Here is a 12,131-nt window from a genome sequence, read left to right on the forward strand (position 1 = left end):
TAATAAATGTTATTTGCAGTTAACAATTTTCTTTTTTCTTTATTACAATATTTATGGCAAGACTAGGTATAATAGGGATTAATCTTTTTACATAAAGAGTTTTGTAGATAAAACTACTTGTAAGAGAGTGGTAGCATTGTTATTGTAGATGAAAGTAGTAACCATCCAGTACATCTGGAAAAAAACTATATTTGTTATAAATGTTAAAATTTTAAATTTACAGGATATCGCGCGCCTGTTACGACCACATACTATAAGAGCGAAACTCGGTAAAACTAAAGTGCAGAATGCGATACATTGCAGTGATCTAGCTGAAGATGGTCTGCTGGAAGTGGAATATTTCTTTAAGATTTTGGATTTATGAGCAAAAGAGGATATTAGTATTTTATGATTTCTCAGGATGGATTATAAATTGCACTGTTTGTTTTTGAATTTTATAGGAGTGGAGAGTGAAGTATTTATAATCTGTGTTGCATATTAAGTTGATCTTTTATGACTGCAAGTTGTGGGTCAATTTTGCTATAAATACATTTGCCGCTATTTTTACAGAAATCTAGTCTGAAAATAATAAGATAATTTATCTACCTAATGTAAAAGACTGATCTTAATTTTTGTTGCTCTTTCGATTGCAACTTTAATAAATTTTTTTTTAATACAAAAAACGTATTTCATTGTATATATTATTGTTGCCACGCATTATCAATTCAAGTACCAACACAAAACTAGTTGTTTCAGGGGTAGCTTTAAATTTACGGCATCTAAATTCTAAATTAAGGAGTAACCTAGCACTTCCTTTGGGAATGAAATTATGATAATGAGTTTAATAATAGATATAGGACCTATAGATGGAACTATCGCGTCGCAACAGCTGTAGTTTTTTTTGTCGTTCACGTAATATTAAGTAATCCTATTGATCGTAACAAAGCACTTTCATTTACGAGATTTTCGTGGTACTTCAGAGAAAAATATAAATTACTAATCAGGTTTTTTATGTTTTCAATGGAAGTGCTTTTCTTAGTCTTACTATCTTGAAATTTTGTTAAGTCTACAAGAAAACTCGATTGTAAGATAGTGACTATGCCGAATGGCTAAGCAGGTGATGAGATGATGAATGTAATCCAACCATTTCTCCCCACACAGGCACTAGAGGATGGAAACCTGAAATTTAAAATACAGCTTATTTATAATACATATTTTTGTTACATACATACGTCATTAACATAATTTACAAATGCAATATTCAATTTATCGAGATAAATCTTAAATGGTATCCCTCTGAGATACATCGTTTTTGGTTATTTTATTTCAAAAAATACTATAGTATTTGAGCACACGTCGCCACGCATTGGGCCAGCTCGCACCGGGGAAGTACCACACCCCTCACAAAACCGGCGTGAAATAGTGGCATGCCACTGTGTTCCGTACCGTGAATGAGGGAGCCGGAGGCCCCTTTTCCTTTTCCTCACCCGTCCCAGTCCATTCCTTCTTTCCAGTCGTTAATCCTTTCCTTTTTCCTTAACTCATAAAAGCGGTCAGCGCATTCGCAGGGGCACTACCTTTGCGAATGTCCATGGGCGATAGTGATCGCTTACTATCAGGCAAACTCAGTTGCTCCCTATGACATAAACAAATCGAATAATCTTTCTACAAAACATCATAATCATTGTTATTATAGTGTTTCATCATAATAAGAAGATCAATTTCGGATACGAGTGAAATGTAAAATTTTCGCTTACTCCGGCTTTTACAGTTTAGAACATTGCAACCCACCATCGCACTTTACGATAAATATCTTTACAATGTCTCAAAAACGGTTAAGTAGAGATATATTGCACACACATCACACGCACGCACGTACGCACCCAGGTTGATAGTATAATCACGAAGAATATTTTTTTTGTCTTTGTTTTTCATTGATTGTTTTTGGAAATGTTTTAACTTTTAATCCTACTAATCCTATCCTATCCTATCCTATCCTACTTCCTACTTCCTTCTTACTTCTAATATTATAAATGCGAAAGTTTGTAAGGATGTGTGTGTGCTCTTTCACGCAAAAACCACTGAACCGATTGCAATGAAATTTGGTACGTTGCCTACGTACACTTTGCTGGACAACTGGAATAACACATAGGCAACTATTTATTCCGATATACCTACGGGAAACGGGTTTACGCGGGTGAAACCGCGGGGGCAGCTAGTAATTATTATAATTATAAGTTTTAATTATAAGAAGCGTCTGAAAAGCGCTGTCTAATGCCCTCGAGTTTTGGGCAGCAATACTTTAGACGCGGCCTTTGGCTTCTGTATAACATATATAACTTGAATTGTTATTAATAATGTTTGAAGCACTTAACGCAATTTAGAAGCAATTTTTATTTATTCTATTGCTATTGCATTTATATTTATCTATGGTTGTTGCTTAAGTGCAAAAGTACCACTTGAAGAATGGGGATTCCGGAATTAAGTTGTATAATTCCGCAACGCACTTTCAGCAGTGAAGTATATCTGATAAAAGACCAATAGATTTGCCACTTTGTGACGACGGTGACTTTGAAGGCAGAACGATGGAAGCTTGGAAGCTTGCTATGGAGGGCCTGCGACAAAGACAAAGGAAGACAGCAAGTGTTTCACCATGATTCTCTGTGGTCTCGCTCTAGATGTAAGTGGCATACGCTAAAAGAATCCCCGGTGGACCGATTTAGTTGGAATATGTATTAGCGGTCACAGATTCAGAGGTCTTTAGCTTCTAGGTACGTCAGGAGCCTGTTGTTCAGTGCACGTCTTATAGTCATACAGAGTATGGATGTGACTAAAATTGGCCTATAGTTGTAGGACTCGGCATTGGCAGGAATCCATGATTTCGGTACCTTTCCACTGGTTTTGTTCAAATCCAGAATCTAGAAATTTGATTCAACCGTATTTTGCAGACAAACAGACCGCCAGGGATAAGACGCAAAGAAACATCGCATCTTGTTCCAATCTGCTGCCTTGTATCACTGCACGCACCAAAGGCCCCTGGGACTGAGATCGGACGCCAAGTAGATAGCCCGAGGGAATCAAAAGTGAAAAGCAAAGAATGTGCATAAAATTACTCTCATAATCCAGGACCATCTTTGAGCGTGTTTGTATTGTACGTTTATCGATATTTGATTTTAACATCTTCATTTCATCATCATCATCAGCCCATATATGTTCCCACTACTGGGACACAGGCCTCCTATGAGGGTTCAGGCCATAATCCACCACGCTGGCCAAGTGCGGGTTGGCAGATGTCACATGTCGTCGAACTTTTTGATTCTTGGACATGCCGGTTTCCTCACGATGTTTTCCTTCACCGTTTTAAGCAGTGGTGATGTTATTCACATGTGCAGATAAATTGAAAAATCAATTTATTAAATGTTATAATAGTAGATAAAATACATTAAAAGTTTACAAATTATTGAGTATTAAAGGGCTAGTCATTTTGTAAGGTACTGCATGATACTACTAATGCACAGGTGTTCATAACAAACAAGCAAAATTAAGCTTTAATGAGCAAAGTAAAAAGTCTTTTTTGAATTCGGATTTCGCATTTGCCAACCAAACAACTAGTTGCTTGAAAAATGAATATGGTAAATGTTGTGCTCAAGGGCATTCAAGTTTTAAGTATGTATTCTAAATTGCTTGAAATTATAATAACTGCAAATCGTGTTTTCTGCCATTGAAACCAAACATTTAAATCTATACCTGTGGCAGATGTAATACCATACTATTCCAGTATCTGCGGTTTACTAACGATAACTTACATCTATCTAATGCATTGGAACATTTATTGAAGTACCTAAATTAGGAATTGCATTGTTATGCATAGAGTAGGTTGTGAAGTAATTTTTATGTTATCTGTAGGAATCAAAATAAAACTCAAACATCAATATCGATTGCCTATCGGCCCATGGAAATTGTAATCAGTAAAACTCAATATTCAAGTTTATTAAAGAGTTTTAATATATTAATACATAATATAATATAATATATAATGTTAAAATAAGTGACTATAATTAAAATAAGAACAGGCGTCAGGTCTATCTAATTTGATATCTTTTGCCCGCGGCTTCGCACGCGTTAATTCGGGGTAGTTTAATAGATGTTATTATACATATAAACCTACCTCTTGAATCACTCTATTTATTTAAATAAAACCCTATGAAAATCAGTTGTGTAGTTTTGAAGACTTAAGCATACACAGGGACATAGGGACAGATAAAGCGACTTTGTTTTATACTATGTAGTGAAGATGGAATATTGAATGGAAATTTAAGTAGAGAATAATGTGTCGAATTAGAAATAAATGTGTGATATAAAGAGATAATAAAATCAACACGATTAACAAAATGTTCATTACGGATTATAAAGAATTGTCGTCCTACCACGCCTTTATTGCTTTGTGAAGTTCTTCAATCTTTCGGTATGCGTTTAATTTAATGTTTTGAATTGTTTGGAAGTTGGAGGTTTGTCGAATCTCGAATGCTGTATGCATTATAGGTACCTACGTATGTGAGAGGAGGACGCAGAATTGCGGTTCCGCTAGTATTCAGCAAAACTTGGGCAGACGCACGCGCCGAGAACGTATAATACACGCGACCAAGTTCACCGTGTAATCGCGTTCTGAAGCTGTGATATTAAATAAAAAACACCTATATAATTTATCAAGTCAGTCTGTGTGTGTGTTTTTTTTAATAATTCGTATGCAAGCAATGCTGGTGTTTTGTGAAGTGACTTTTTATTTATAAAAAATTAATAAGAAAACTGTTTTGGAACGGTGAGTAGGTATTTTAACACCATATAAAAATAAACGTCCTAAGGTTGCTAAATGTTTGACTTTACTGTTGGTTTTTTTTGTCTAAAAAAATAAAGGAAATATTTCTCCATTGTTCTATCCAAATCTATTTTTTTTTCTTTAATTATATATTGGCTAAGAGAGTTTCATAAATGTGATCAATGAAATAGATAAAAAGAGATAATCATAGAAATTTATTTTGGTGCCAAATTGTTGTATTGACCTCTAAACGAGAAAGTATTAAAATTTCGGCTTACTGCATTTTTATGGCTATAAAGTGTAGCATTTTTATTTTGAGTTAATGATTCAATTATTTTATTCAACACATAAAATCTAACATATCAACATACATTACAGACGCATTTAACAGTGGAAAATGGATGTATCTTATGTATAGGTACGATAAGTATGCATAACTCGTATTTTATGACCGCATAGAGCCATGGCTTAACCAGATTTTAAGTAGTACCATTCTTTCCTTTCACTATATTTCCGTTTGCTGACTTTCAAATACCAAAGAAAACAGATTTTTTCTCAGTTTTTTTCTGATTATATAAATATTCTGTTCTATGTAAGAAATACAAAATGCGCTAATAGTTATATGTATTTTTTTACATTCAGTCTATTCTTCACCTTGTTTTTTATCGTCTTAAGGGAACCCAGTTCATAGAATTGATTCAATAAATACACTTTAAGTTAAAACACATAAATAGTTCTGTAGAAATGTGTGCTATGCAGTAATATTTGTTTTATTTATGAGATAATTTATTAAATACACAATCTACCTTCTGTGAAGAATGAGAGACGAGATTGCAAAATGTTGATAGGTATTTTAAATTGTAAGAATTGTTATCTATCGTTATTGCTCATATAACAATTTTTTAATAGTGGAAAATTCTATTTAGATGTGTTTATTCATAATAGTTTGCGATTGAAGTTGGGTGCCTAGGTAGAGCTCATGTAGACAAGTAATGTTTTGGGATCATAGGAAATTCTAAATATTAAATTATTGGAAAACTTAATGTACATTATTAATAAGGCAACATAAAAAAATAAAAAAAGTTATTGTCGCTGCTGTATCTATCGTAGGCGAGAATCTAGACTCTATAACTTGCATTAAAGTGAACTCTACACAAAGGTAAAGGACATATGATACTATTTACGTCCCTATATATAGTATTCTCGCGTCAAAATATTAGTTACCATTGTCCTCCGCAACAGTTGGACCAATTCTCATGAAATTATGTGTGCATATCGGGTAGGATTAGGAATCGGCCAACATCTATTTCATTTACCCCTAAATTATAAGAGTTATACAGAATAGCGTTTGTCGGGTTCAGTTAGTGTACATCTAAAAATAACAAGAGTATATTTCATTACTTTGACGTTAATTGATTCTTGCCTTTAAAAGAGATGAAGGACAGAGGGGAGATAAATAGAGAAGGAAAGGTTTTTTCATCAACTTGTTGTCTAGTCTCATTTTAACGACAAAACACATTTAAAAGCTTTTGCATACTAAAAAAAATGATCTTACTCGTATTAGAGGCTCATTCATTGTATATGCATCACTCTTAAAATTTTAAATTTACTATGATTACATATAACTCCAAAGAATTATGTGAAGTAGAAATTCTTAAAAATTCATTTAATAAACATTAAACGATACCCCAAATCTTTATCCATTCGCATATAAATATTTTTTTGCAACGAAATACAAAGCAATTTTTTGTTTTAACCATTACCTACTTGTGATAAATAAACATAGCAACAATAAGTCGAAGTTTACCCAGTGATTAAATGTACCTAAACAGTACTTATTCTGGTTTAGCTTTGTATAAATAAAGGAACATTGTTTTGAAACTGCCATTGTATTCAGGTGGTGTTTCGTGAAAGAGCACTGACGTGTATATGTTGCGCGTATGTAGTATGATTAATAATTCCTTTGTAAAAGCCTACAAACGTATCAGGGAGGTAAGCAGGATAATTTAACACGTACATCACCCTGAATATTTAGTGTAATTAAATTAGATACAATAATAACATACTGATGTGAGACAAGAGGGAATTTCGTCTCTACTATGTGAAATTAGTGCAACTGATTTCCGTCCCACGTTTCGTCCGTGAAATAAAATATCTTTATGTCGCGTTGGATTTCAAGTGAGTCATGATAATTAAAATAAATAATAAAATAACTGTATAAGAAATCCAGACTTAGGTTACAAGTAGGCACAAATAGGTATAAGTATATTTCTAATTCCATTTGAGCATTATCAGTATCATGTGATGTAAATGGATGCTAAATTGACAAAATAATGTTAACGATTTTTTTTTTCAGGAAGGACGAAATAAGATATAATTTCCATGAATCAACTGCATAGAAGAAAGGTTTCTCAACTAAGCGGACGAATGACGAATTTTCCAACATAATTGTTGACCTAATATAATTGAAAATATATCAAAATGCAGATGATACGATCATTCTTTAAAAGGATCCTTGATGATCTAAAGCAGAAAAAACTTCTACCTCTCAAGATATTGTGCTTTGTGCATGCCTCTAGTGAGTAGATAATATTATTCGAAAGCTATTGTAGATTACCCAATAACATTGCCATTTGCCACTCAACGTGTATTGTGCGTTTGTCAGTTGATTGCAAAATTGCAAAGCATCTATTATGCAACAATACGGAACCATTTAAAGATGTTATGTGATTTTGTATCGTTTATAGGCTTAATTTAGACTTGTTTTTCGATAAATTAAGATGTGATCACTCGATACTATTTGAGTTGAAAGCTTTGAAGTGAATAATACTATCGTATGTATGAGTGATACCATAATATTATGAAAACATTCCTTCACATTTTCAGCACACGTTGTCTTATATCCATATTTAACGATTCATATGAGAGAATTGGGTATAAATGTAGAAGAGACAGCAGTTATGTCATCATTAACACCACTTTTTCTGATTATGATTCCACCACTTGCTGGATTATTTGCGGACAAAATCGGCAATTTTAGAGTAAGTACATACACTAAGTTGAAATAGCATAAAATATGTTTTTATGTATGTGTTTATAGAATTAGCAAAAAAAAAAAAAAATATTAAAACTCTAAGGAAAAAATACACGTATACGAGTTTTACGACTGACTGTAGAATTTGACCTTTGAATAGCTTAACTACATTGTTTTTATTTGTGAGAACGTAGGTATTAATATCATACCCAACTATAGAAATATGCGATATATAAGATCGAAAAATTAATTTTAAATAGATTGTAATGTATATTCTGGCTTGTTGGTTTAAGATACATTGTAGTCGGAGATAATAGTCATATCTACGTACGTAAGAAGTTACTTCACAACAGGTACAGGTTACTATGTTTTTGTTACCTACTCTGTGTTTTGAGCAACATCAACTTACTAGATTATATTTACTGCGGTTACAGGTTGTACAGCCGGTGTAGAAATAATAAACAATGAATAACTGTACCAGAGTTCAAATTGGTCATTTTTATTAATGTTGCGCTTGTTACGTGAAAATTGTACAACAATAAATTTCGTGCGTCACAAATGACAATAGGGATTGTTTGTAGCGGATGTCCACTGACATTTATATTGAATAATTGGTATTATCACACGTAACTAACGCTTCTTATTGTATCAATATCTCTACTACGTAGAATTGAGATCGAAATACGAATAAATTATGCAAAAATCAATAGATAGAAAATTCTTGAGTTAATTAGTTTTTGATGGAAGACGCACGAACGACGAAGGTTCTTAATTTGTAGCTAATGTTTTGTTTTTATATTAAGCCACTTACTAAGTACTCCAGAGCTCACGATATTTATCAATAATCAGGTCTTATTACCGATGTGATGCAATGCGATGAAAAACAAAATATAAATATATCTTCACGCAATGGTAGACAATGACAATATTTTCACGAGACGATTTTACGGTCTCTGCGCTTAAATCGATGACTCTATTATTCAATGTCATTTTATTGTTGATTGACATACAATTGAGAGACAAATGTCGGTAGACTAGTTTTGCTAATAATTCCCTCAAACGCTACATCCTGTGGTTAAAAGTAATTACTGAAACCCAAAAAAATTGTTGATGATTACAAATTTGAATAAATGTATACACGAACTTTAGTAATTCCTTTTTCACAGCTTAATTTTTTTCTCTTCTTAATTTTTCAATTCACATCCATCCATTAAAATACAATTACATCCAGTTATGTAATATTTATATTTAAAGTATTTTTTGTACTCAAATGATTATGAATTATATTATTGTTGTAAATGTGTATTGTATACAGTTCTATTAATTTGGATATTTTGTACGATTTGGACAGGGGTCTAAAAACTAAAACATATTGTAAATGTTGCTTAAATTGTAGTTATTATTGGCGCTCACATCAGTGTTGGGAGGTCTATCAGCATTGCTGATGCTGACGGTACCAGTGGGAAGATTGATGGTCACCTATCCATCTTCTGTCGAGCTTGTATCGTCATGCAATGGCCGAAACCTGCGACTTCAACACGTCAGTCAATATTCTTGCCATCCACTACACCATTACGCCCATGAAACTAACCTTACGTAAGTATTTTATTTATTATTTACAGAAATACTTTAATTGCTTCTTTATAATCCATGATTTTATTCGAAGGTGTAATCTGTATTAGATAAAAGAAAAAAAAGTAATTAATTCAAAGATGTCTAAGAAATGTTATGCTAAATATTAATTTCATCGATTATACAATATTTAGTGAAGTTAAAGTGTTCATAATGCAAAACACATACGTTATTGACAGGGTAGAGTCATGCGGATTTATTTGCGAGTTACCTAACGCGTCACTTGAGGAGATCGATGCAGCAATTCGAAGTAATTTATACAATGTAAATGTGCAGTCCCCGAAACAATCAACTCGATTTTTTTACCAAAATATTTACAATTCATTTTCAAGAGATTCCAAACCAGTCAAAGACCGAACGAGAATTCGAATATTGAATAACGATCCTTACTTTAATTCTACGATGAGAAAAGTTACCGACAACAAGATATTTTTTCCCGTGCCTCAATTATATAAGATGGATTGTAGATACGAAATCACGAATGCAACGTGTACTTTAGGAAAATCCGATTTATTATCTCAGACAGAAGCTGGTGCGGAATATAAATTTCGTGCTAGATTATCGCATGATGTAAAAACTGGAAATAATGAAGTTTATGAATATCAAGTTAGATCCATATTAAAAGAGAATGGAATCAAATATGGTGATGACTTTAATGGAGTTGATAGCACTACATGCATTGATAATTTAAGCCAAGTAAGTGCCTCCTATAAATTTGATGTTTTTACATTTTTACACCTAAATCAAAATACATATGTAAAAATTTTTCCTGATTAAAATTTAAGAAATGTTCAATTACACAACATAATGCGTTAGAATTATGAATAACCACTTTGATTTTTAAAGGCCAAGGTTGAGCGCTTCGCCTTACCTCTTTATATAATATTAGCTTTTGCGGTTAAGATGTTGCGCATTTTCAACAATCCTACTAATATTATAAATGCGAAAGTGTGTAAGGATGTGTGTGCGTTTGTTGGTCTTCCACGCAAAAACTTTGTACGTAGAAATTAGTAACATATAGTCACATATAGGCAACTTTTTATCCCGATATTCCTACGGGATACGGACTTACGCGGTTTAAACCGCGGGGCACAGCTAGTTATTCATAAAATAATTGGGCATATGAAATTCTTTTCAATTTTTTTTGTATTAATATATAACTGTTTTTCTCTGAACAATGTATCGAAATAAAAAATATTAGTAATATCTGTTTAGTAGGTATATCATTGTAAAATATATACCTTGTAAGCACATTCATCTATCTGGACTAGCTGAAGAATTTATGAATTACAAATGTGTTATTGTGTGCTTTAACTTATTATTAACTATTATTTTGTATATTTTACTAATTTATGATGACTTGTTTCTTTCAAGTCTAATATTAGGTTAGGTCAGTTTAGTTATTATTATCAGTAATAGACGGTAGTTTGTTTTTTGTTTGATTCTTTCTGCCACAATTGTAAATCTTTTGTTGTATTAGAATATAATGCAATAAGCCACAAACCGTTTATGTATATACATGATTGTTGTGAATGAAAATGGAAAAAAATGTGTTTTCAGACAGATAATGTGAATGATCTTTCGGTGTGGGTGCAAGTTAATTCTAAACGATTGTCAAAATGTAAATCTGCCTGTGCGATGACAGCCCCAAGGACAAGCCTTTGCGAGAACAATCAAGAGCAAGTTGAAATCGACCCAGCTCTAACATTTTGGACTTACATGGCAGTATGTAAAAATATATGCACGATAATTATATTACTGCTTACAGATCTTGAACTTAATCCGAACTGGTATTTGATTCAAATATCTTAATCCTTCCAACTCAATAAACAAACTGCGCCCCCAATTTAAATTCAAATAAATTACATTGTTCGCACATTGAAAGAAGGTACAGAAGTAAATTAATAATAATAGCTTTAAATCTCAAATTAACCTTTTAGAAAATAAATCGTTAAACATGAAACCTTTAAAAAATAGATGTGGGTTAATGAAAACGTATTACTAAAACCTATTCACACTCAAGTCTCGACCCATTGCCTTCATTTCATATCGCTAGTTACCTTTCGTGGTCATATCGGCTTCCTTCTAAAGCACACATGATTGATTTCTACAACCACTTTATTTTATTGATCTTATGCTAGTAGGTGATATCTTTCATCACGTGTTCGCTTATCTTGAAGTAAATTAATTATTTTATTTTAATGTAGTAGACATTAGGTTATAACCTCAATGCGATTCAAATAATTTTATCTTTTTTCGAACTCTATACCTTAATTTATTACAATTGAAAGGAAATTAAAAATGGTCATAGTGGCTACGTTCCATTGAACATAGTTAAATAAACTTCTATATTTTATTGAAAAAAAAAACAAAACGAATAGAAATAGAAACCAACGAATACATTCAAACGATTTGAATTACATATGAATCGGTATCTTTTTAAGTTATCGTAAAAACATATCCTGCAAACTAATTTGAACGTTTGTGATATTTCTAGGTGAGGTTGAAATTTGACGAAGAAAAATAGATTTTAATAGTAACATTAATATTCTCTTTGCTTACGAGTTACGACGTACTTGTAGTTTTTTTTATAAAAATCTATATATGAATGTATCAGGTATTGATAGGGATTAAGCATTAAAATTTATGAAAATATAATAGTTCATTTGT

The 12,131-nt window shown here is 32.3% G+C and overlaps 2 protein-coding genes across 2 annotated transcripts in view; both read left to right on the forward strand.

Moving 5' to 3' along the window:
- LOC119829486 (nucleoside diphosphate kinase 7) overlaps window positions 1-636 on the forward strand; it is a 3,835-nt gene extending 3,199 nt beyond the window's left edge. Inside the window, exon 7 of the mRNA XM_038352011.1 lies at window positions 224-636. Within this exon, the coding sequence (XP_038207939.1) occupies window positions 224-364 (141 nt within the window). The 3' untranslated portion in view covers window positions 365-636. The remainder of the gene's footprint in view (window positions 1-223) is intronic.
- Window positions 637-4,552: 3,916 nt separating this feature from the next.
- Window positions 4,553-12,131, forward strand: part of LOC119829341 — an 11,012-nt gene continuing 3,433 nt past the window's right edge. Inside the window, exons 1-6 of the mRNA XM_038351810.1 lie at window positions 4,553-4,798; window positions 7,152-7,373; window positions 7,682-7,836; window positions 9,226-9,425; window positions 9,641-10,157; window positions 11,022-11,261. Coding sequence (XP_038207738.1) covers window positions 7,277-7,373; window positions 7,682-7,836; window positions 9,226-9,425; window positions 9,641-10,157; window positions 11,022-11,261 — 1,209 coding nt within the window. The 5' untranslated portion in view covers window positions 4,553-4,798; window positions 7,152-7,276. The remainder of the gene's footprint in view (window positions 4,799-7,151; window positions 7,374-7,681; window positions 7,837-9,225; window positions 9,426-9,640; window positions 10,158-11,021; window positions 11,262-12,131) is intronic.

This window comes from Zerene cesonia, chromosome 10 (genome assembly GCF_012273895.1).
Source record: "Zerene cesonia ecotype Mississippi chromosome 10, Zerene_cesonia_1.1, whole genome shotgun sequence".
NCBI classification, from domain to species: domain Eukaryota; kingdom Metazoa; phylum Arthropoda; class Insecta; order Lepidoptera; family Pieridae; genus Zerene; species Zerene cesonia.